Here is a 26,340-nt window from a genome sequence, read left to right as displayed (position 1 = left end):
GCTCCCTGGGAAGACTATGGCAGCAGTCCTCACCTGATCAGAAGCTTATGCTCAGGCTTGGTGCATCACGACTATTTCAAAGACTGCAGCTGGCTCCCCCGACCATCTGAGCTGGCTGATTAACCTTGGGTCCCATGCAACTCCCCACTCTGCAGCTTTACAGATTTAGGCCTACAAAGCAGGGAGGACCTCGACCCTTGATTTACATTATGTGCTTCTGCATATTTTACATAGCAGACATGTTCTGTAACCGGTATCTGGGACCTATAGATTGTCAAGTGAAGCAAAACACATGCGAGCATACCCGTGGGCTAACACATATCACCAGCACATAAAGCACAAGCCACTTCATTTTTCCCCCCTCTCACTAGATGAATACCCAACTTAATCAACTATTATTATTATACTTTCCCCAAGGAAGAAATACAAAATGCAGTAAGTTTCAGAGATTTCAAATGGTAATGACATGGAACAATGAGTCAGATTAAATGGCATGTTCAATGCTGGCTGCAAACTGGTTTCCAACAGTTAACAGATGTGAATATGTATTTTCTGGCATAAAATATCCTACTGTGACCCTTAACTTTCTCAAGTTGCTTCCCTGCTGCTTTTGGTCACAAAAAGAAGAGGCTGAGTGCAAACCCTCAGCTGGTATAAACCAGCACAGCTCCACTGCAGTTAGGAGAGCTGCACCAAATTATTGCAGCTGGGATCTTGGCTATTCAAACTGTATTTGGGCTTTATACTGAAACACATCTGTAAAACAGCACAATCCAAGCCATCTGCAGCTACAGCAGAACTGGCACACCACGGGATGTTTCTGATCCTGGGAAAATCTCTTACCTACGTGCCAGGGTACTAGCCAAGTACACCCCAGGACCAGTTCTCATGGTTTGGACAATGAAGCGGAGCACACCCAAGCAACAGTCCGAGTGGGTGGCACGCCTGCTGCACAGACTAGTCACATCCCTGAGCAGTCAAGCACTACCTCTTGCCTTTGAGTGATGAACATCTTCCTACTCTATGCCTCACTGGCTGGTCTGCTCAGCCAACAGACCTCTAAGAGATGGGCACAGCTTCTTTTTCTGCTTACTATTAATATCATTAACAGGGCCAAATTCTTCCTTCATTCATCTCTGTATAAATCCACCAAAGCCAGAGATGCCTTTTCACCCACCAGTAATAAAAAGGGCAGAAGCATGCGCAAAGCACCAAACTGAAGCCTGTCTTACCTGAGTGACAGGTGGATTGTTCACTGTTCCTTTACAGACTCCCATGCCAGCCAACATATTTCCTGTGATATCCTGTGCCCGAGACTCCAGGCAGTTTCCTCCTTGTTTAATTATTCCTGGAATCAGCTCCTTTTCAGGAACCCTTGAAGTAAAATGACAGCTGCATGACACTTCATACACAGAAATGTCCAAAGCACTTACACATTTACAAGGGCGTAACTGACCCCTTATGGAAACATAGCCCCCTTTATTTGACAGAAAATTAACAGTATCATGCCACCTATCCACTGGAAATGCTCATGGGAGGCAAAAGTCAATGGAGAACTTAGTCAAAGGGCTGGCGCTCTCTTGTTTCAGAAGGCATAAGGTGCTTTAGGTGCACCCCAAGCAGTTCAGTGTGCTGTTTCTTCTGAAAGAGGCCATTGCCAGTAAAAAGCCACATCCACACTGATTTATCCTGCTTTTCCCCCTTTTCCAGAGTCTTCCTCCTAGTGTTAGCACATATTCACTGGAATACAGGAAAGATCTGTCAAGGCCAGACTACAGCTGGATATTTTAGCCTCGACCCATGTCAGCTACAGACTTTGTTTAACTGAGATGTAAAGATGTGTTGCCAGGGTGTGTTAGCTAGCAAGTGCTAACAACACAGCTCTACCCAGGCTACCTTCCACAACACTGCTGCATCCTGACCCAGGGCCAGGGAAGCCACAGGCACAGCTGGTTCTGGCACTCACTGGGGCTTTCTCTGAACCACCCCACACCTCTGCACTCAGGCTGTCCAGCTCTACTTGGCCCACTATCTCCAGGCAGAGCATCCAACAGGCAGAGACCAAGCCTTAACTGGGAGGGATGTACTGCTCTGGCACTTAGCTACCCCCACACCTTCGAAAACACCCCTGTTGCACATCTCTGAGGGATAGCTGTATGGGGCAGCGCAGAGGGCTCCCCAGAGGCAGGAGCAACAAAACTTTTGCCAGGTTGTTGTGATGATGTAAGTCAAGAAATCTCAGGATGTTTCTCACCAAAAAGAACAGAGGAAAACCTTTTCCAAGCATAAGTCTTTTTTGCCCACTGCTGCTGAGGCTCAGCTTCTCATTGTGACCCACCTCCCAGATCCTTCAGAGATTTCTACCAGCAGAGAACTGACTCACTTGAGCTCAGGGTAGACATTCTCCAGATACCACTGGAAGGATTTACAGTTCAGTTTGCGTCGCTGCTCCACTCGGTCTGCAACACTGGAAACACAGGCAGGTTGTTCAGGACAAAGTAGCAAACAGGAGGGAAGGGAACAATGAAGATTGGCCAGGAGTTTTGAGGAAGACTATGTGACTTTTCCCCCTTACTCAATCTCCTATCTAGTTGTGGCTGGGCTCAGAGCACTAGCAGTGACTTCCAGGTGAAAAGGAGGAGGGAGGCAAGCGGCAGAAAATAGAAAAGACAAGCACCTTCAGGGATCAATACTTGTACTTCTGTTGGCTCAGAATTATGGCAGGGCCCAGGTCCTACAGTGTCAAATAATACACTGCAGTAAAACTACTGTAAGGCCATGAAAGCGTTTCTGCCTCTGGGTGATCCTGTAGAGGCATACCATGAAGGCTGCACAACCATCAGCTCCTGAAAAGGCGTAGAAAGTGTTTGTGCTCAGGTATACACAAATGGTTAATCTGTGTGTGCTAGAGGTGACGGAACATGGCAGTAGCTCTAGGCTCATGTTGGGTTTCAGACCTAAAGAACATAATTACTTGTTTTTAAGCAGTTTTGGGAAAGAGGAGGTGTATAAGGGGCAATTAACTCCTCATCTTGGTAGCTTCTGCTGCAGCAGTCCTCCCACTGCTGATTTGCTTGGCTTTTGCTGGCTGAGGAAGAGGATTCCCTCAAGCAATCCTACTGAGCAGTGATATTATGGACCCTCCTCTTCAAGCTGTACCACCATATTTGTGTGTTGGGTAGGACTTTCAACCGCAACCATGCTCCTTGCCAATCTCAGCCCACAGAAGCCACTGTACTGTCCATACCTCAGGAGAATGTACTTAGATCCTATATCACACCAAAATTGTGGAGAAGAAAGGTCCATTTCAGGCCCAGTGGACAGTGATGGTGCCAGAGGCATATGCATTATAAAATCTAGATTTAATGCAGGTACACAGGGCTGTTACTACAGGTCAAGAAATTGAAATAAAATCCTACAGCTCTGCTCCAGCTCTCATTCAGCCAATGCTGCCAGTAAAGCCACTAGGAAGTCTGTGTGAACAATAACTGCAGGCTTTGGCCCTAAAACATATTAGCAATATATTCATGTCCAATATGCATTAGTCTGGTTTCCTTCACGAGAAGCAGGGTTACTAGCTATTTGGCCCCAGCTCAGCTGCTGCAGTCAGCTCAAAGACAGATAAATTAGGTAGGCAAAGCTATTTGTACAAAAATATGTAATGCATCATGATAATAAGGCACAATGTACAACCAAAAAAGTGTGTGTGGGTCAGACCAGACCTGCTTGTCATCAAATAAGCAGATGCATCATTACCCAGTGCAGGTAGCTATACATTTGAGATACAACCACATTTGCCAAGTCCTTAAGCTGATGCAACAATAGTCACTTGTTCATAGGCAGATATAACTCACGGATACACACCACTCCTGAGATTTTTTTACATTTATTTGGGAGTCATAGGGGTTTGTTAGCACAGAGAGCAAGCTCTCCCCTCATCCCAGGTTTTGATGTCTATCACTGATTTCTGGGTGATGAAGAACTCTTAAGCCTGTCGTAGTGAGTCCCACATGGCCTGGAGACACCTTTAGCAAAGGTGCTGTAAGGAGCACAATTCTGCACAGGTGCACCCTACCCCACACCAGCTAGTTGTGCTTGCCCCAGATTCTGCATCCGCATAGGAACTTTGGATCAAGCTCTAGTAACCGCATAGCTCTCACTTCCAGAGCAGCTGCATGCTGTGTTAGAAAATGTTCCTATCTATCCACTTAAAATGTCTGGCCTTTTAATTTCATTACAGATCCCTTCGGTCTTCTGCTAACAAATGATTTATGCAGGGTTACTTGGGGAAAAATAAAGCGAATTAGAAGCAAACCTTGTTAGCCAGACACTCAAGCAGGCAAGCCAGCCATTCAGAGCGTTTCTGTTTCTGTTTTGCACATTCAGCCCCAGAGAAGACCCAAAAACTCTTGCTAGCAAGTGGCTTTCCAGAGCCCTCCTATTGAGGTTTGGGGGCAGCTTACCTTCCAAAAGACTTGCCAATGGCAGATGGTCGGGCCTCGTAGTAGTACTGCTTGTACTCATCCATCCACACCTCTGCTGTGCGCTTGGTGTTCCTGGGTGGGGATGAGGAGACGGTTTGCCGAGTGCTGCTAGAGAACCCGCCCTCTGAGCGAGCAGGCACTGGGTGGGCAGACTCAAGGCCTGTCTGCCAGGAGGGAGAGGGGGACAGTCCCAAACATGAGACACAGTGGGCAGTACAAATGGATATAAATTGAATGTGTTAAGTCTACAAAGCCTTGTAAGGATGTTCCAGTTTAGAAGTTAAAATGTTAACAGCCATAGTTCACCATGATTTCTTTCACACATGTTCCCTCTGCAGAGACAGCTGGACTGACTGTCATCATCACCATGCTTTACAGTATCCCCTTCCCCAGATTAGATTAATGCTATGGAATAATTCAGCTTGGAAAGCACTTCTAGTTGTCACCTGCTCCAACCTCCTGCCCAAAGCAGACTAGCTTGAGGTTTGGTCATGTTGTTCAGGGTCTTGTCTGGTTGAGTTTTGAAATATCCACGGATGGAGACTGCAACAGCTCCCTGGGGCCCTGTGCCCTGGGGCCCTGTGCCCTTAACGGCTCTCATTGTGAAGCACTTTGTCTCATCTGCTTTCTCTTTCCATCTGTCCTGCAGTGGAAGTTGTCCTTAGGGCTTGTCTCAGAGCAGATACAGCTCAATAGGATCTCTGAACTCAAAAGCAGCTCAGAGATACTAGAGATGCCTAAGGACTGCTCATACCCAAGCACATGTCATAGGGCAATATCCATGAATGGCCAGGGGCTCTCTCTGGGCTACTGCTCCCACCCTCCATTGCAGACTGAGGAAGAACAAGACACACTAATACAAACAACAGAGAAGGGAACAGATTTTGTTCATAGAAAACAGTAACTCATCCTTCCCTTGAGAACACATGCTCAGCCACAAGCTGTTCTCCTCTGACACTGGGCAGAAAGACAACAAAGAATTCAGGCTTATTTAAGCACGCCCAACATCAAGGTGACCTGGCAGCTACCAGGAACTACCCAACACCTACTTGATATAAGTCAGTGCATTGCCCTCAGGGAAGTCATAGGGATGGCGCTTCCTGAACACATGTCCCACTCGACTGCAGGGAACGATCTCCAAGCTGCCACCGCACATCCACACTCGGAAAGAGAGCTCTGGAAGAGACCCCAAGAGTCATACAGCTGCAGCCAGACGGGCAGCATTTCCAAGAAGGGCAACTTCAGCAGTGTGACTGAAATACTTGCCCCTTTGCTCTAGATGTATTGCCTGCAACAGCAAAACCAGGAAAAGCGATGCCATAGTGAGAATGAAAAAAACTGTCCTCTCTTTGTTAAAAAGGAGGCAACTCTTGTGGCTCAGAGACTTCCTAGCCTTCTCCAGTCCTGCTCCTCAATTTGGTCCCCTGAGCATGATCAGTGAGACACCTTTACCTTTGGAAAGGTCCTTGTGGCTGCTGTCAGGCCTTCAGGATGGCATCTGGCAACAGACTGAGATTACCCCCACACCCACCTTGTTTTAGACTTCTGTAACTCTCCAGCCCTGCACGTGGATGGAAGACAAAAAAAGAATTCACCATGTAAAGCAAATGACGTGAGGAAGAAAGGAGACACGTTTAGGAGACAAGGAGAAAGAAGAGAACAAGATGAGGGCATGGGAAGTGAGTTGATGGCTAGAGAGTCCTCTCCCTCATACCTCTATGTTATCTAATCTACCCTACAATATCTTGTTGCTCCTCTTCTGCTTGGTTCTGCTAATTTAAAAAAAAAAAAAAAAAAAAAAAAAAAAAAAAAGTGGATGACTGGCATACAGTTTCTCAGCAGTTGCCTCTGCTGGGGGAGCTACTGAGAGCAGAAAGCAGTCTAACAGTGTGACTATAAAAATACGGAAAGAATATTTCTACTTGAAGAAACCTAGCTGGTTTGGAAGCTAAATTCAACATTTTGTTAAAGGATTAGAAGAATATGAAGCTTTGATGTACAGGCACTTATTTGCATCACGGAAGAGATGTGATGTTGCTTAAGCTTACGGGTCTGTCCTCACAAGTTTAATCACTGCCACACCGGAGCGGTTTTCCAATTGCATTTCATGTGGCCATAAGAAGAAAAGAAGGAAGAAGAAAAATTAAAATTAGCTGGGTAGTTTGGTAGTCCTTACCAAAAGGGCTTCAGATTGTGTAGACTGATTACTTCAAAAACTTTACTCAGTTGGGATCTCCCTCCAGTAATGCCTGAATTACGGGGCTCTGATGTTTAGAAATTAAAAAGAAATTATGTAACCAGATCTAATGGCTGTTTCAAAGCATGTACACAGAGAAAGTTTATCTTACTCCATAGCTTTCTCTGTGTACATGAAAAAGTTGTTTAAACAGTGTGGTTTTGTGGGGGGGAAGATGGTGTATTTAATCTAGATTCTAAGTAAAAAAATTATTTTATTAGACCGTATTTTGTGGCATTTCTTACTAGCTGTTGCCTCTCCCTGACTCCTTCCTAGAGCTTATTATTTTCAGTCTCTTTTCAACAGGGAGTTGCAGCTTAGAAGAGAGGAAGGGCTTTAAAAATGAAAAAAAAAAAGGCCAAGATATAAGTTTCTGTCTGGTGGTGTGTCCAGCTGGCGTTTGCTGTCCTGGAATGAGGTTCTGACTCACTCTGGCCTGCAACAAAAACAAAACTCTTAATCTAGCATGTTTGACTTAAAGCAATGTTCATTTCCCAAGAGAGGATTCCTCACACCATATTGATATCGTAGGCACACAGACAGACTGCATGTCCAGGTTTGTAAAGGACAGAATTCTTTAAAGAAGAAGTGAAAGAATGCAGATTTTGGGCACAGAAGAGAAAATGGAGATCAAACATAACTTATCAAGGACTTTCATCTATCCTCTGACAGAAAGCATATGAGACCTTTTTGCTGTATATTTTCCAGGACATGACCTAGTTCATACATGTTTTAAATGACTTAACCACTGTGGCTTTTCCGCATCACAGTGGAAAAAAAGGGGTTTACCAGCTCACATCCAGCTAGAAGGATATTTAGGCAGCTGGTAATTGCTACCTGATCATTCCTGTGTACCTGCTGTGTGCATAGAGCTTGTCCAGCTCTGTGCTCTTTCCATATATTCTCTTATCCTGTTTCCTCACAGGGGAAAAAAGTTCCAAAGAAGTTTATTAAAAATGGCCTTTGTGGGCAGGGAAGGGCCCATCTGGGCTACCCAAACTAGTCAGAACCACTCTCCTACCTCATCCACAAATTGTGACCTTATCCAACCAGTTCCTTTCCACTCAAGACTCAAATTTGTAGTTAAAACAGTGTTTCAGAACATTATCAACATATTTCTTGATCATTAAATCAAATTTTGAATTAAGTATTGAAAACTTTTTTAAGAGTGCAAATTAACCATCCTGAATACTTTTTCAAGGAAAATTAACACTTTTTGTTGACAAATTTACAGGTTGGTTTCCACCTCTCTGCCATGCAACAGCCACAGGCTCAATGTAGAAGTCACTGGTTGATGCCTCACATTATGCTGAAAAGCTGGAAAAAAGCTAGCTTTAAAAAAAGTAGTTTGTTTTGTTTTTAAAATACCTTCCCACTGCCATCATCACAGTGGTAGTGTGGCAATGTAGCTTAGGGAGAAACCCCATAAAACACAGCATTGTGCACTTAGCTTTGCCCTCTGAAGTGAAGAGTGCAGGTAGACGGATAAGAGACAAGTGATGGGAGACAACAAATTTACAGGGAAATCACACAACAAGGCAAAGCTGGCCCTGTACACTTGGCCCAGTCCCACACAGCCTGGCCCAGTCACTGCCAGGCTTTACAAGAGCAATTTGAAGGAGAATGAAGCAATTCTGTGGAGGTTTTGTCCAGCTCTATGTGCAAGAAGGGCTGTGGGTGTGCAGGTAATTTATGGGCACTTACGGCAGAGAGCTCTGCTTAGCATCAAGCTACTGACATACACACCAAACAACAACACTGGGCTCCCAGGTGGGCAGAAGCAGACAACCAAAAGCCTAAAAAGCATTCTTTCTCCATCTTTGAGGTTTACAGCTTTTACACAGTTGCAGCTCAGAGGCTGGAAGGACGGCCAAGTGGCTGGCTCTGCAGCTGGAGCAGGGCTAGTGACAGCAAGGAGCTGAGTTTGGCTGTGCAGGGAGACACCAGAGAGGGGGATCTCCACGCCTGGGTAAAGGCTGCCTGTCACTTCTGTCTACAGTGCTTAGCTGATGCCACTAGCACTGCCAAGATCCCAATGCAAGCCCCATTTAATATCTCTTTTTAATATTATGAATATCATAAAACTGAAGAAAGATCTTGGAAAACACAGAACACAAGCACTCATTATTAGATACTTTGTTTTTAAAAAGTGGTACATTGGTATTCTGTTATCAGCCAAGAATATTATTTCCTGGCTTCAGAGAGCATTTCAGAAAGAGGCAGCTCTCCCAGCTGTGTTCAGAGGAACAGAAGTTTCCTCTTCCTGACTATTTCTTCCTAATTGGTCCTCCAGGTGCTAGAAAACACCATATAAATTCTTCTTTAAAGGAATTTATTTACAAATCTATGACACTTATGGAAACTGTAGAAAGGAATTTATTTACAAATCTGTGACATTTATGGCAACTGTAGAAACAGAATAATTTTTCTGTGAGCATTAGCTACAGAAAAGTCTATTTAAGTTGACTGCAAAACAGAATAAGGCTTTTATCTCTTCAGCTCCACCTGCATCATTTCTAAATGAATGCCCCAAATACTTGAGGTCTCCCTGAACCTCTTTTCATCACGCTTCTTCCTTTTGTCACTAACACCTGGTGACATTGCAGCATCCCTTCACACAGGGCAAAGAGAGATGCCTGGAATATCTGTGTCACCATTAAGTGCAAGGAGGTCGGTTTAAGCACCATGCCCTAGAAGATAACAGCACTTGAGTGGACAGACTGCCCTGGGCATCTGAATTCCCCAGATGTTTGTGATGCTCAAGTCTGCCTCTAAATGTTTGCCTTCTGAATCTATTTGTATCCAAATTTCACTTACAGAGAGGCTTGTTTTATTAGGAAAAACATCCTTCTGACCTATCAAGCCGGGAGAGCAACTCAGACTTATCTGGGAAAAAGTAACAGGTAGAAGAGACTGTAGGAGTGATTTTCCACTTCAGAACTGAGGCGACACAGACTGTCATGGGAAGGACTGGAGGAACACTCTCCAAAAACAAGCAACAATTTAAATATCAGGAGGTTCCTCTTTCTTGTACCGTGGAAGCACCTGTATAGTAGTGCATATACCCATACGAGAGTGATAGTTCTGATTGCAAAAAGCCTCCACTTACTTTGCACAAAGCTGACAGCAATACAATTCTGACCAACATGGGGATTACCTGACCACGCCTCTAGCCTTACATCAACATGCAGATCAGATCTCTCAAAAGGAGAGTTCTGGTAGGCAATGAAGACTGGGAAGTGGATCTGCCTTAAGAGTGCCATTCCCCTGAAACCACTCTAAACTTACCGAAATTTTCTCCTCCCCAGATGTCCATTTGAGTATCGTATTTTCCCAGGTGGTTAAACCAGGACTTGTCGATCACAAAGATGCCTCCTGCTATGACAGGGGTTCTGGAAAAGAAAACACAACCCCACACAAAATGATCATATGAAGGTATATGAATACCATCACAGGATGCTATATGAAGACCGTTTTCATTTTAGAGGGGGGACAACTTGTCCTGGCTTGACAAATTGTATCTCATTTAAAAGAGAAAAATAGTAGAGCTGGGATGTGAACCTGCAGCAGGCTTCTCAGATCCCCTTCACTAGATCATCCTCCTGCCTTTGTTAGATGGTCCTGCAAGCACTACATAAGTAATGCTGCGTCTTTTACATTTATACAAATATACACAGTGTGAAGGAATGACAAGGGCACTGTCCAATGACTGTGTTCACCAGCTAGATATGGTGTGAGAGATTCTGCTGCATGTACTGCTCTGCTGTTAGCAAGCTGGTTGCTTCTGCAGTACCAAACAGAGGCTCACAAATTACACAGAGGAATTGAATGATACTTTTACGTTACAAACAGGCAACTATCTGCCTATACAGACAAGCACTGTGACTTTTTCTGTCAGGATTTGTCACATTCTACATTCCTCAGAGCCATGTACACAGCAGCAAGGCTGGCAATAACTGTTCCAGCCAACAGTCTGTTTTGTCCATGGACATGCATACTTAGGAGGGAAGGATAATTCTATGCCAAAATTACTAGGCAAGATTCAGTTCCCAGGTCTGCTTTACACTTCCTGGGTGACTGTTTAGCTGCTTCATTCCTTAACTCTTCACTATGAAGACGGAGGTAATTAAAAACCCCCAAAGGTACTTCTGAGGCATTCAGATTGTTGAGTGACACCACAAAAACAAACATACAGAAGAAGAGGTGCCTTGTAGAGGTGGTATGGCTACAAGCCTATGATAGTATATAATTGCTATTCTTACAATATTCAGGGAGTAATACTCTCAGAATAAGGGTACGCACCTCAATGCACTCAGAAAGAGTTTGTCACCATCAAGTGAACACTGTGCCATTTTGTCCTCAGCAAGGCAGTCTCTATGCACTCTTTGCCATACAGGTGAAGGCTTAGTAAATGCATTTAGAGGACTGTACACAGTTCATCAGAGACAGCTACCTTATAGACTGAGTTGGGTCTGTTCTGGACATCTTCTGCTCTATAGGAATCTGCTCCCACTTAAAGTGAAGGCTCCAGTCAAACCCTGAGAAGGAAAAAAAACCAAATCAAATAGGTTTTGTTATTGTTTTTCTTCTAGCTTCAGTGATAGTCTCCACCTTTACATCACAGGCTACCCCTACTTTCCCTCCCTGACCTCCCTCATAGTCTACCCAAAATGGCAAGAGTCTATTCTAATGCAGCTAAGAAGTCACCAGCTTTTGTCTTGGCATCCCTATCACTTAGCATTACAGATCTCTGCTCAATTCCACTGTGTATCTTCAGACAGTGTTGTCAGTGTGAGACGTAATCTCATTTTGGCCAGTCTGTTTTACACTTCCCTGTCTGCCAAAATTACGAGGCTTTAATCAAATGATTTTGTGCTATGTGATGTATTCTACGAATAAAGGCCAGCAGATCATTGTAACCATCACCTCTTTCAAGAGTACCATTTATTTATAGTTGGCCTGTGGGGATAGTTGAGCACGGCACAGTCACTAACACTATACCATTGTTAAGGGCAGCCACAGAACAAGCAGCCTTTGGCAGGCAAGCAGCGCAGCAGTGAACCCCAGCCATAGAAGAGGGAGAAGAGCACCAGGCACTGTGGGTGGCCACAGGAAGAGCTGCAAGGGGGTTCAGCTGCCAGGAGAGAGGCAAAAATGCTTTTCAGAAGATGCTATGAGATAGCCTGGCAGATAGGAGTAGCAACTGGAAGTGCCTGTCAGACTCCAGTGTACATGTAGTGTAGGGAGGGTATGGTGATATGTTTAATCAGTTAAGCAAGCCTTGAAACTGCAAAATGTTGTGACGGTGATGCAAGCTCAAGAGGAAAACACTTGTTGGGTTTTATTTTAACTCTGCAAAAGATCTGACTTTGCAAGTTGCAGGAAAAATAGCACAGAGAACTCATCAGGAAAGATTATCACTCTGTTTTCTTGGAAAGCTGAAGAGAATAAATTCTTTTTCATGCACCAGCCCTCAGGCCTAACTTACACAAGCCTTTCATGATACGCACCTCCCCTCAGATCTGCTGATGCTGCCAGATAGGCAAAATTATCCAGGCTGATAACATCAATGATTGGACTCACTACTCGGGTATAATCCTGAGAGAGAGAGAAAGAGAAAAAAAAGGAGTCAGGCTTTTCTTGAAGATCTGGCAAGGCTGCCAGAGACCAAAAAAACCCACAAATCTGCACATGTAATCTTTGTCTGGCTTCTCCAATACAGTTCTGGTAGCTAAGCAAGTGACTTGTAGCCACTACAACCAAACATGGAGATGTTGGTATTAGCCAACTGCATGCCATGGACATGAGAAACGGAGCCTGAGACCCCAACACCCAGGAGTGCTGCTAAGAAACAGCTCTTTATTTCCTGCCCAGCTCACGGGACATGAATCACTGCCCCAAAGGTTTTGTGCTTGGTTTTGATATCTACTGACAGCATACCTTCTGCTCAGCCATTCTTGAATTAACTCATGATCAGCATAGAAATGATCAACCCACTAACAAAGCATCTTAACAAGTACTATGAATCAAGACCCCACACTTAAGAATCACAGTGCAAACTGAAAAAAATATAACATAATATTAAGATATTTGGAATACTTTATTGGCATTAAGGTGCATAGATATTTACAGTTTTCCTTTGCAATCCTTTTATTAAGTAGAAGTTGAGATTGTAACAATTTTTTCAACATCATGAGACAGGGCATTAAAGACAGTCTTGTGATAGCTGAAATACACGATAAAAATGAGAGCTGGTAATGCCAGAAATAGCATCTTGTTACCAGACAGCTGCCAACCTCCATGCCTCTGCTATTAAATTTCCATTTTATGCCTTGTAACAGCTCCTCCTGCCGTAGTCTGCTTGGCCAGGATGGCACATTCTAGGCAAGAGCCTATCATTCATGCATATTCCCCTCTGTGCCACAATGGCTGCACAGCAAGAGTATGTCTGCACAGCCTGAGCCTCCCCGCAGTGTGGGGAGCTGCTGCTCCAGCCACTGCTCCAACCAGCCAGTGCTGGGATTGGGTAGGGCAAGTCTGAAATCTGAATCAGGACACACACCAGAAACGTAGGAAGCAGGTCTAAAAGAGGCTGACTTGAAATCCGCTCAGTAAATACTGGAGTCAGCACCCAAGCTTTTGCAACTTAGATCCTTCCCTGAAGAAACTTGTGAGGTCCTTTCTGCTTAGGGACCCCTATGCTGCTGCTGCCACAGCTTCACTTAAAGAGCAGCAGTAACATAAACATTTATGGGCTTCTGAGATGGATGATTTATTGAGCAGGAACAAAAAGCAGAAGCTTTTAAGTCATCGGTCCCGAGGTTTCACCTTCTTCCACTCCTTCGTATTAAGCAAAGTAGACATGAATACAAGGCAGCATTAGAGCCTCCACCCCTTCTCCTGGGGCCCATTACTCCATGGGATCCTTTCTTTCAGAGGAGCAGATCAATCCCAGCTACTTGCAAGCACAGATGTGACTTCTCCCATCACCTCTCCCCAGTTTGCACTTACAGCAGAGCCATATGTCTTCCCCTCCAGCCCTACAGTGCAGTCAGGGTGCCAGCTGCTAATATTCCTGTCTCATTTTCATTCTTCCAGCCTCACGTCAATCCTTTGTCACAGGAAACAGCAAAGGGGCATCCCTGCATTCACAGACAGCTCCTCCGTGCTAGGAAACCGCCTGCATGCAAGTGGTGTGTGTTGGCAGCTCGGCAGGAGCATTAATGGAAGGAAAATTTTGGCAGTAACAAGGCAGAGGGGAGGGTCCAGCAGCAAGAAGGGAGATGGCAATCACGGAAAAGTTGCACAGTGTGTGCTGCCAAAGTGGCTGTCCTATGTACACGCAGAGAGGACTAGGAAGCACAGCACCTGCAGGAGACCTGAGGTATAAGTTAGTGGTTGAACCATTGCACCCATCACAGAGCACCTCCTACCCTGCCACATCAGCAGAAAGCAGAAGCCCACCAGGGATCTCTTGCCCATCTAGCTTAGGCTGTACCTTTCTCTGTGACTGCCTGCCTGAGGAGTACCTGGGAATGCTCTGTCCTCACTGGCACTGCTGATGGTACTTGAGAGCAGAGGATCCACCAGCACAAGACAACTCAGCCCTATCCATTCCAGCGGGGGAGACTGTGCTCACCTCTTTCACTCTCTGAAGCATTGGCTGCAGCCACTCACTGTTGACTTCACAGTGACTGTCCAAGAAGGTGAGGATGTCAGCAGTAGCCACTTCAGCTCCTCGTACCCGAGAGCGAATCAACCCTATAATGAGGAAGGGACAGCAGAGGAGCAGGAAGGTTAGGAAGGGAAACAGTTGAGCCTCCTTCAGAAAATAAAACACTTTGCTTGGTCATTACAGGGGAAGAGCAGGTGGTTCTCCTATATCACATCTTCACAAGAAGCAGAGAGCAGCTTTCGCAGGGCATACCCTGGGGGACACACTGCCAGCTGAACCCTCGTAGCACACAAAGAATGACCTCACCTGTCACTTCAGTCTATGCCACTGAGCTTTCATCTGGTTTCTGCCTTGATGACATCCCCCTTCTCTTCCAGCCCTCCCCAAAGGTACCTTGTTGCTGCCTTCTCAGTGTCTCTCCTATCAGAGCACCCTGCAGCCTCTCTCTCTACGTACGTGGGACCAAGCTCTATTCTCTGCTTGTTGCCTTTCTTACTGCTTATCTACTTTATCCCACTTGTCCTTTATTCTGCCCTGCAGTCAGAGACGTCAATGTGGCTCTCAGATGTCTCCATACTTTCTTACAGACCATCCCACTGCCTCGGATGCCCTTTGTAAACTCAGCAGTGACTCCTGTCTCCCATTCCAGATCCTTGCTCCAGGGCTGCTGTGCACTGACAGGTTTAGAAATCAGCCAGCACATGTGAGTCAAACTGAAGAACAGGTGGGAAAGTCAGCATTACCATTTATGCACATGAGATATAAGATAAATAACTTTCTTTAATTGTATCTATTTATGACAGATACGTGTTTGTTTTTCCCTTCCCCACATCTCCTAGATGTCTTGTTATCTTGCACTCTGAGTTTAAAAGGGCAAGACTTATATCTGCATCTATATTCATAAAGACCTTAAACTGTGGTCCTTGTTCTAGCCAGGGCCTCTGGACACCACTTCTCCCTATTCAGCGTATGAAATGAGAGCCCTGAAGCCTAAGAGTTGATAAGCCAGGTTCTCCCTCCACAGAGCCTCCAAGCTAGGACACCAAACTCTTATACTGAAAAAAACAAATTCTAACCATAAGAAACAACATGTAAGCAGCTGGCAAGCAAACAGGGCCATGTGGGAAAATCCACAAAATCTTTGTTCCTACAAAGTTTTCCACACTCACCTTCTCGCCGAGTGTTTCGTAGACACTTGACCTTTTGGATCTTGGTAAGGAGCTGGCAGTCCTCAGCTTAGGGAAGGCAAAAAAAAACATTTGGCATACATGTATGAATTATTTGGCTTCAACAGAGAGCTCCAATTAACTGTTCTCCTGCTTCTCCATGGGAAGGGAAATTCTGCTTTCACTTAACATCACATTAATCAACCTGATGGCCTTAATCCTGTTGTCTAAAGAATACACAAAAGAGCATTGCTTGCTTGCTGTCCTCCTCGGACAGCTGAGCCCGCTCTTCCTGATACTCTGAGCAGCCAGGCCTTTGCCCTCCCGTGCTCAGTGTTTCACAAGAACAACGGGGCACGTGCTGGCAATGTGGCACCAAGTACTGACAAAACGGAGGGACTGCAGGGAGCCAGGGCTGCAAACCACCTAAGTGCCAAGTAAAAGAGAGTCCTATCATATAAAGTGATCTCATCAGCTCTCTTTGCCTTCAGCAGCTCATCTGGGCATTTCCCATCATTTGTTCTTGGGACAGCTTCTGCTTGATTTTATTTAATAAAGGCCACAGGGGTGTGACCTGCTTCTTCGGAGACACCATTACATTAACACATGGATGCCTAACCGAGGGCTTTGCTGCGGATTGCCAGGAGCTCATGTCATCCCTCATTTACATTGCCCAGGGAAGATGATGAAGAGGAACAGCTACCAGCTCCAGCCCAGCTGTACCAACCAGCACTGGGTCTTTAGTTCTCTGTTATCCTTTCTCTATTCCTGCCCTAGCAGAGGTCACAGGAATAACAGTTTCTAACTTGCTCTTTTCCCTTGCTCCACCAAGTTCACCCCAGTTTCCTATTTATTCCACGTTCTTTGCACATCTCACAACTCCCCTTTCCTGCTGTCGTCCTCCCAGAGACTGAGTGCTCTGGGGAGAACACAAAGGCCATTAGCCAAAGTGCATCTCTTGGCATGTTCCTACAGCAGCATTTCCATTCTCAAGGATACATGCAATCTGAAATACTGCTCTTGTGTGAGCACTTTGGCAGCTGCTGCATCATTCAAGTGAAGTGGCAGGTGCTCTTAATTACAGAGTATCAGGATTTTGCTGGACATCTGCTACAATGGAAGACAACACTCATCTTGGCCACGTCACAACTTCAGGTGTGAGACTCCTTATTAAGTCATTCACTCTCCAGTACTTTAGCACATCACTCTGTAGCTACTTGACAGAGCTGACAGGCTCTTTGTACCTTTGGAGAAACTGAGCCGGACATCAAAGTAAAGCATCAGACCTCAAACGTGCTAAAGTGCCTCCATGCAGGTGCCTCAGGGGAGCAGCTGTATCCACAAATATCTAGCTGCCAGTGAGAAAAATGAGAGCTGTCATAGGATGGGACTTTAAAAAAATCTTTCCATCTACCTAGGAGCCTAAATGGGAGTGTCTGGCTGAGCCCTGTGCAGTACAGGTCCCAGAGATCCCTCAGGGCTGATCTGGTACATTTTGGCCATCGAGAACTGAATTTCTAGATGCCAAATATGGAACATTTAGGACTGTTTGTTGGAGCTGCTCAGAGACACCCAACCCTAACAGCGGGGCACAGCTCAGTCCTTATCCATATCACACTCTAAGGCCCTCAGAAAGTTAAATCCCTAATCTCAGCATCCTCCTTTAAAATTTTTTTTTTGGCCAAAGCCACATAAGTATTTAGCTGAAAAATCAAAAAAGCAATGCTTCCTTACCTCAGCAGGCCAAGGAGGGCATTCTCAGCTATCTTAAAGTGTTCTGAAGGAGTAATTCTTGATTATTATGTAGCACACAACTAGACTGTCCTTAAATCTAGCACACATCATGGGAGAAGCAAGAAGTCTTCTGTCCCCACCACCTCACTGTTACTACATAACAGCCAGGAGCAAGAGCAACTGTAGAGAAGGAAAGAGTCCATAGCCTCCAGTCTGTAGGTCTGGTGGGACTCATGCCAAAGACACTCCATCCCTGCACCAAGCTGCAGGAGAAGGTATGGCACTGCCCAAAGCAATAACCTTTCCATGGCCTCCCACAGGGACAGCTAGGATCCCAGACACATGGAGGCAGGCAGGCAGTCTTGCCCAGTCTGCCTCCAGGACCCCAGGCAGCAATTTTCTGTAGGCTCCATCACACCCTGTTGCTCTCTCTTGGTTTGTAATTACCCATTCTGCTCACGTACACCATTACCACACACATAACTGTGCTAAACAGCTCACAAAATGGTGCATAAGAAAATTAGACAGAGATCTCTGACAACCTGGCCAAAACTGCCAAGCTGACAGAAAGGGAAGACCCAATGGAAAGGAAAAAAAGAGGAAGAAGTTCTGGCCGCTGCCATGCATGGAGGTAAACTAAACACAGAAAAACTTCCACCCTTTTCTTTTTCTCTTGCATACAGGAAGGAGAGAATCTCTGTGAGGAAGGAGGATAGAACAGAGCAAACAAAAAGACAGAAAACAGAAGGGAAGAAACAAGTGCAAGGGAAATAGGTCCATACTTACGATCTGAGCTGAAGTCATCTACCAAAATGATCTCCTGGATGAGGCTGGGAGGGGTGCGGTTCAGGACGCTGCAGTGATCCAGGGAGGAAAAAGACAATCTTTGTGAGCTGCCATAATAACGACAATGGTAGGATTGATACAAATCTGCTCTGCTATGCATTATAGCAGGAATACCAAACTCCAGTAATGTGGAAGAGGTAACCTTGCCCTTGTACCAACGTTCATTGGCAAGAGCCAAACTGCAAGCAGAAATATGCCAGAGAGCTATGGCATCTCAGCTGGACCTTACAAGGACCCACAGCCAGGAAGCTAGCAAACCACGCTACAGAATAGCTCTCTGCATCTAAACAGAGAGGCAAAGAGGAGAGCACCACCCGCCCCAAGACAGCCAGGAGGCCATTTCCATCTGCCAGGCTCTGATCAAAGCTCGTCACTGCTAGGGAGCGGAAAGAGAGCCCACACTTTCCCCACCGAGGAGCTCTGTATCAATGCCACAGATGAGGCCTGTTGGGGCTTTCTCATCAATTCCTTTCTTTGGGAGAAAGTCAATTCACTTTGGCAATATTCTGTATTTAGGGGTTTTTTTTCCTCTTTTGCTTGTTACTTGCCTTTCTTTCAAACCAGCCCCCACACTTGCTGAGAGCACCTGCCTTTCCTCGGGCTGGTCGCACCATAGCCCACAATTCCCTCAGGACTGCAGTGGATTAGTATCTGCAGGACACAGAGGCTTTCACACACAAGGAAAGGGAATAAAAGCTTGTGCCCTCCTCAGAGATTTATGTGCTCTGGTACCCTGGAGTCAGGGCAACCTGATTCTGATCTCTTCGTCCCTCTCATTTGTTTAAGACTTTGAACTGATTTTCCATCACCTTTCTCAAGTCCCTCCCCTGGCTCTACTACAACCACAGAGCACATTGCCCCTTCGAGCCTCTTTCTTCAACGCCTCTATGCACTGCCTTCAACAAGATCATTCAGTCGTATTTAGTCACCCCAGTCATGAGGACAGCTGTGCAAATTTTAATATTAAAAAACAGAGGTAAATACTGTTCTCTCGGTTCTAGCAACCCATCTTATTTCAGTAGTAGCCACTCCTCTGATTTTGAGCAATTCTGCAGAAAGACTGTTGACTTTTTTTCTTTTTTTTTTTTTTGCCTTTTTTGTTTTATACAGGAAATGGGCAACAAGAGTAATCTCATACTCCCAGGAATGGAGCTGCAGAGAAATAAATTGCCATCTTGCTAAGTAGCATCACTGATGGCTTTGCATACAGAGCCAAAGTTTCCTCAGTTTAGGAGGGTTTTCTGCTGTCTCACATAGCAAAATCCTGACTGCTTTGCTGCTCAGTATCACATCCCACTCTATTTCAGATCTGTGCTGCTTCATATGTCTCTGAAAGTATTTGTATTTTGAGCTTATGTGTCCCTAGATGACTGAGCTTGCATTTTTCAAAGCTGAATCTCATTTGCTTCTGTTGGCTCATACCTCTCTGAATCCTCTAGCATGGTAGGGTGGGAGGTGGGGAATGTTCTTTGCATTTGTAAGTGCAGCTTCTCCCGCATAGCCATCATCTGCATATTTTACAGACGAGGTTGCCCTGCGCTGAAATTCTTGTCTGAGCAAACTCAATGCAAAACATAACCAATCCAGACAGGCTGCATCCTGCAGTATAATGGCTCTAAAATGGTATTCTATACCTTCTCCCAGTAGTCTTACTGTTAGAAACGCTCACATTTTCTCCACAAGTTTCAAGTCTTCCAGTTCAACATAACTAGGGAAAAAAAAGCAAGTACTTTGTTCCCTCTTCCTCACCTGTCCACCAGTTCCCCAGTAGAGAGAAAACAGTCCTTGAGGAGTTCATAGCTCATTGTTCAATGCTCAGTTCTGCTGTTGGCTCTGCAATAATTTGCTGTGGATCCCTGGGAAAGGTACTTAATCTTCTTTGCACTTTGTCTTGCCTGTCTTTTTAACAAGGAACACAGTAATCCTAGTATTTCCCTTCAGTGAGGTGCAGAGACTGGCATGACAATCAATTACTTTTATGCACAAAATGTATTATTAGGATTCCAAAATCCAAACGACAATTGCCTTTTACAGCAGAAACACAGACTGTTCTCCCCTCATTTCATAGATTCTCTACCGTCTTTGTCTTTTCTCACAGCTTCCTTCTTCTTTCAGTATCAGCGTCCTTACTCTGTCGCATGACACCACATCAGTATTGCCAATGAGTTTCTCTTCTCTGCTGATCCGTCCATCCCTCATCAGCTCACAGATGATCTCGTTTATTCCAGCTGTTAGCAGTGGAGCATCTCTCTTTTTTTTCCTTTGCTCTAAAATAATCTCCTCTTTTGCCATTATTTAAATTGTCATTGTAATGAATTACTATACCAAACGCTCTAGCATTACAACAGCACCCTTTTAATCAGAATTTATACAAGCTCTCTGCATAGGCACCGAACCAGACAGCTGTTCAAGTTCATTGACTTAAAGTCTGACTATTCACCTTTACATTTGCACCAAAACCAAATAGTACCTGCATTACTGATTGAAATCAGAAATAAATAGAAAGACAACAAAGCAGCTGATTTTCCCTTCTGCAAGAATGGTCACTGCAGCAGAAGTGATGGTATCGCTTAATGACTAATCAGGCACACACATCAAATGCAAAACGCATTTTGAGTGACAGTTATTTCTGAAGGAGAACAGGATGCCAAGCAAGTAACTGGTCTGGGAGTGACAGCTATGTCCTGCCGAGGAGGAGATATCATGCAGGCAAGCAGCTCTTGACTGACACGCATCTCCTGCAGGACCGAGAATGTCAGCAAGAAGCCATTTGAAGTGGCACATTCACAGGTTCTGGTGGATAGCCTATTTCCCTTTTTTTTTTCCCTACCCCCTTCTTAGTCTCTTGCCAGATATTTTTAACCAATTATCTCCCTCTACACTGAAAATGAATCAACAAAGTTAATCTGAAGGACTGCCTGCATGGGATCATCAGAACTTCATAGAATAGTTAGAGTTGGAAGGGACCTTCAACGGTCATCTAGTCCAACCCCCCTGCAAGAAGCAGGGACATCCCTGACTAGATCAGGTTGCTCAGAGCCTCATCCAGCCTGGCCTTGAACGATTCCAGGGATGGGGCATCCACCACCTCTCTGGGCAACCTGTTCCAGTGCTCTACAACTCTCATTGTAAAAAATTTTTTTCTCATATCTAATCTAAACCTACCTCCTTCTAATTTAAACCCATTACCCCTTGTTCTATCACAACAGGCCCTACTGAACAGCTTCTCCCCATCTTTCCTGTAGGCCCCCTTGAGGTATTGGAAGACTGCTATCAGGTCTCCCCGGAGCCTCCTCTTCTCCAGGCTGAACAGCCCCAACTCTCTCAGCCTGTCCTCATAGGAGAGGTGCTCCAGCCCTCTGATCATCTTTGTGGCCCTCCTCTGGACCCTTTCCAACTGGTCCATGTCTTTCTTGTGTTGGGGACTCCAGAACCGGACGCAGTACTCCAGGTGGGGTCTCACCAGGGCAGAGTAGAGGGGCAGAATCACCTCCCTCGACCTGCTGGCCACGCTTCTCTTGATGCAGCCCAGGATGCGGTTGGCCTTCCGGGCCGCAAGGGCGCATTGCCCACTCATGTTGAACCTCTCGTCTACCAACACTCCCAGGTCTTTCTCCTCAGGGCTGCTCTCGATCCAATCCCCGCCCAGCCTGTATTTGTGCTTGGGATTGCCACGACCCAGATGCAGGACCTTGCACTTGGCCTGGTTGAACTTCATGAGGTTGGCACGAGCCCACCTCTCCAGCCTGTCCAGGTCCCTCTGGATGGCATCCCTCCCTTCCAGCGTGTCGACGGCACCACACAGCTTGGTGTCATCGGCGAACTTGCTGAGGGTGCACTCTATCCCACTGTCCATGTCGCCGACAAAGATGTTGAACAGGGCCGGGCCCAACACGGACCCCTGAGGGACGCCACTGGTGACCGGTCTCCACTTGGACATCGAGCCGTTGACCACCACTCTCTGAGTGCGGCCATCCAGCCAACTCCTTATCCACCGAGTGGTCCATCCATCGAACCCATGCCTCTCTAGTTTAGAGAGAAGGATGTCGTGCGGGACAGTGTCAAATGCCTTGCACAAGTCCAGGTAGATGATATCCGTTGCCCGTCCCTTGTCCACCGATGCTGTTACCCCGTCATAAAGCCATGGTGAAGCCATGTTGGCTGTCACCAACCACCTCCTTGCTCTCCATGTGCCTTAGCATGGTTTCCAGGAGAATCTGCTCCATGACCTTGCCAGGCACAGAGGTGAGGCTGACCGGCCTGTAGTTGCCCGGGTCTTCCTTGTTCCCCTTTTTAAAAATGGGGGTTATGTTCCCTCTCTTCCAGTCATCGGGGACCTCACCAGACCGCCACGACTTCTCAAATATGATGGCCAGTGGCTTGGCAACTTCATCCGCCAGTTCCCTCAGGACGCGCGGATGGATCTCATCAGGCCCCATGGACTTGTGCACCTTCAAGTTCCTTAAATGATCTCGAACCTGCTCTTCGAGCACTGTGGGCGGTTCTTCATCCTTGCAGTCCCTGCCTGTGCCTTCCACAGCTTGGGTGGGGAGACAAGAGTTCTTATCAGTGAAGGCAGCATTGCCTACTGGTGTGCTGGCCTGGTCTCTCTGGCAGCTCACAGGCTGGGCACCAGGCCCAGTTGCCTGCTGCCTTTACCTAGGGCAGAAGAGAAAAAGGACAGCAGGCAGACATGCAGCCCACGCTGCCTCTGGGGACCAGGAGGGACGAGTGACAGGGTGCTGGAGAGAAGTTGTTAATCATCCTCACAGTCATTCCTCTATTTCCACCTCTCCCTCATACACAAACATTTCTCCCACCCTGAAGTGGCAACAACAGCACATCACTCCCATTGCTTCCACCTGGCAGCAGAGGTCCCAGGGGCAGGGGCAGCAGGGAGAGCTTGGCAGCTGCTGAGCTGCCAGAGATGCTTGTGTGAGTCCACGTGTGCACATGTGCGGGTGTGGTTAGCAAGACGGGTCTGCAGATCAAGGTCTGGCCCCTACAGATGCCATGTTTAGATCACCCTGAAATAAACCATAATGCAGGAGTCTCATCCCTGGGTCACTTCCTAAGATCTTTTGGTATCAGTATGGTCACTTAGCTGAGTTATGTTGCAGAGCTGTCAGAAAAAGACAGTAAGACAGCATCTGGCTCAGGGGAGTGCATTTAGGCTCACTCTAGTTTTAATTTAAGACCAGTTCAAACCCAGTAGCCTTTTCAACTATTTCTTTTTAGAATTTCCCAAAGTTTTACAGCTGATTTTTGAGTGCCCAAATTCAGGCACTCACCAGCCAGGCTTAAAGGTCTCAGGTATGAAAACTTTAACTTGTAGTACATATTCTACTCACCTCTAAAGATTGAGCCTCTAAAACCAGTTTTCAGCCATTAAAAATTTTGTTGTTAGTGCTGCTCATTTCCATCAGTAGTCCTCTTCCACCCCAGCTTCTCTTATAGCATCCCCATAGTGTAATTATTATAACTAAACTTGGAAAAAGGCCCATAACATTTGGATCATATTTGCGTTTCACCAGGTGCATCTCAAATGGTTAATTCTAATTATCTAAATAATCGTGCTCCTCCTGGCTTGAGAAAGCTCTTAAGGATATAGAAATAATGACAGGCTGCAAGCCTGACTAGTCAGCAGGTAAGTAGGCAGTGCAATTTTATGCCTCATGTTGCTTAATATCACTGTGGTCCTCTGCAGACTCACAGCCAGTTCATAAACCAAACAGAACAGAATAGTCCTGTCCCTTTGATACTTGACTTATCTCAAGGTGCTGCAAAGTAATTAGATAGCAGTTGGTACACTGACTGTGTATGCGAATTGAGGGACAATTATACTCACAGCAGTAATTCAGCCTGGAACATTCAGATGTGTTTTGCTGAAAGACAGGACTCTCAAGTTACAGAAGAGGCCTTGAAGAGCACCGTGAAATCTTCAACTCCCTCTGTAACATCACTGTGCAGCTGCAAGTGGGACTCAGCGCCATGCCTCTTCTAACTGCACAGCTATGACCTGAGCCTTCACCTCTGTGTATGGTTGTCAAACCTCCTGTACCTCAAAGACAAGGCTACTAGCCAATGCTTGGTTATGTGACACTGAAAATACAATAGAGCCCAAGAAGAATTCAGCCTTCAAGATCCCTCATCAGAAAGGGATAAATCATAGACACTTCTGACATTTGATGTAAGCACGGAGTAAATCAACCACATGCACTGGCTGTAAATCATCTGGCAATGAGGACTCAGCTGTAGCCAGAGATCTGGGAGGAAATACCATCCACCCCACCATTCACAGCAGAGTGCAGCTGCTCCCTCACAACAGCACTCCTCCAGTGGCAGCAGGATTGCAGTGACCAATTTGAACAGATAGGTCATTCATTTTTCAAGGTCTTTGTTGGGGGATCTGGGTTGCAGGAGACCACATCTGAGAGACTGGTAATATCACATCTTGAGTGCTGTGTCCAGTTCTGGGCTTCTAAGACAAGAAAAAGAGGGACATACTGAAAGCAGGTCCAGTGAAGGACCACTAAGATAATTATGGGACTGGAACATCAGACATATCAGATGAGGCTGAAAGAGCTGGGGTTGTTTAGCCTTGAGAAGAGAATGTTCAGAGAGGTTGCAGAGTCTCCATCCTTGGAGATACTAAAAACTGACCAGGCACAGCTCTGAGCAACCTACTCTAGCTGACCTTGCTTCGAGCAAGCCTGGCCTGTCAACGCATTGGCAACACTCATCTGCTCACTAGTACGTATCACCTCCATAGGACCGGGATATTAATTTCCCTCCTTCTGCATTAGTGATGCTCTGAATGACATCTCTTCATTTTAACTATTGTGGTATCTGACTATTTGATTGGTTGCCTTGAGATTTTCTTGAGGATCCTAGTACCATGGCTTCTGAGCACCTAACCATTTATTGTCTGACCTATGATGTAATCGGCAGAAATCTCCTCCTGTTGCCCTAGCAGCACCATGTTCCAAACAAATCTGCTCATTTCCTGAACAGTGGGTGTGTAGAACTCATTTTATGGTTCAGATTAAAAGGAAACGATAGAGGTAAAAAGGCAACCCGTGTTAATGCAAAATATATAGGTCTCTGGAAACACAGCAGCACCAAACCTGGCAAACAGAAACCTAGCCTTCTAGCCATGATGTCAACTTGAAAAAGCCTGTTATTTATTCACAAAGCACATTTCTCTAAGCCCACAGGATCTGACAGAGGAAGAAGTAGTGATGATGAATAATGCATTCCTGTTTAGTGATACCATCAGCTCAACATTCTACCCGGACAATTCACTCTTCCTTCAGCCTCCACAGGCTGTTCCTGGACCTGCTTGCAGGCTTCAGAGACACTTTGAGAAATCACTTGATAAGTCAGAGAGGGCAGAGGCCATTTTTTGTGTAAAAACTAAAAGGAAAAGAGCCTCCCTGGGTTCTGTGGGGGGGATGGGGAAGGGAAGGAGCAGCTGGAACATCACTTTGTGGTACAGATAATTGCATGCTCCCATCTACTTGGGGATGCTGACAGGCCCTATGCCACCTATCTACTTGATTAAATTTGGCCACTGCTGATACTCAGATACGAGGAAACACTGGTACAAGATAGTAAGGGTCCTGCAGGTTCAGCAGGGTCTGTGTGCAAAGCCCCAGGGAGGATCTGGTGACCCTCCAGATCCAGATCCAGATCCGTCGGGTTCAGAAACTGTTTACCAGCAAGTGACTCTAAGCATCTACTCAGACTGCAAGGGCTTAGTCTCCACAAGATTTCAAGTTCATCACCTTCTGCTTGAAAGACTTGCAAGCTGTGCCCGCTGCCCTCACTGAGCCAGCCCCAGCTCCTGTAACATGTGCCCTTGCAGGCGGCTGGCTGTTTGTTCCCATTTATGAACTGCAGCCCCTCCCAAGCCCCTTCCCTCAGTTGCATCTACCAACACACAGTGTCCCCTTTGATCCCTCCTCATTCTTCCAAACCAAGCTCATACATACCGTTCCCACCTGTGGATCCAGGCCCAGCAGCCCCCTTCCTGTTGATAATGATTCCTCCCAAAGGGGCTATGTAATGGTTAACTGCAGATATGCTCTGTCTTTGAAGATACACCCACACTGCCAATCCAAGCTCCTGACCTGTCCTAGTGGGCCAGCTCGAGGGCAGACCACAAGCACTCTGTTTGCCTAACTGCTGGAAAATGCC

General features: G+C 45.9%; 1 protein-coding gene across 2 annotated transcripts in view; it reads right to left on the bottom strand.

Annotated features, from left to right (window-relative positions):
• GALNT16 (polypeptide N-acetylgalactosaminyltransferase 16) overlaps positions 1 to 26,340 on the bottom strand; it is a 77,488-nt gene that overhangs the window by 9,443 nt on the left and 41,705 nt on the right. For both annotated transcript variants that reach the window (XM_086749493.1, XM_086749494.1), the window contains exons 4-13: positions 18,082 to 18,149; positions 15,565 to 15,630; positions 14,360 to 14,481; positions 12,231 to 12,318; positions 11,174 to 11,258; positions 10,009 to 10,112; positions 5,534 to 5,660; positions 4,464 to 4,556; positions 2,384 to 2,467; positions 1,233 to 1,374 (exon numbers count right to left, since the gene is read on the bottom strand). In XM_086749493.1, the coding sequence (XP_086605619.1) occupies positions 1,233 to 1,374; positions 2,384 to 2,467; positions 4,464 to 4,556; positions 5,534 to 5,660; positions 10,009 to 10,112; positions 11,174 to 11,258; positions 12,231 to 12,318; positions 14,360 to 14,481; positions 15,565 to 15,630; positions 18,082 to 18,149 (979 nt within the window). The remainder of the gene's footprint in view (positions 1 to 1,232; positions 1,375 to 2,383; positions 2,468 to 4,463; positions 4,557 to 5,533; positions 5,661 to 10,008; positions 10,113 to 11,173; positions 11,259 to 12,230; positions 12,319 to 14,359; positions 14,482 to 15,564; positions 15,631 to 18,081; positions 18,150 to 26,340) is intronic.

The sequence above is a fragment of the Chlamydotis macqueenii genome, chromosome 5 (genome assembly GCF_036417535.1).
Source record: "Chlamydotis macqueenii isolate bChlMac1 chromosome 5, bChlMac1.mat, whole genome shotgun sequence".
In the NCBI taxonomy this organism is placed as follows: Eukaryota; Metazoa; Chordata; class Aves; order Otidiformes; family Otididae; genus Chlamydotis; species Chlamydotis macqueenii.
Note: the sequence above shows the minus strand (reverse complement) of the source record. Positions and strands in the feature narration are given on the sequence as shown.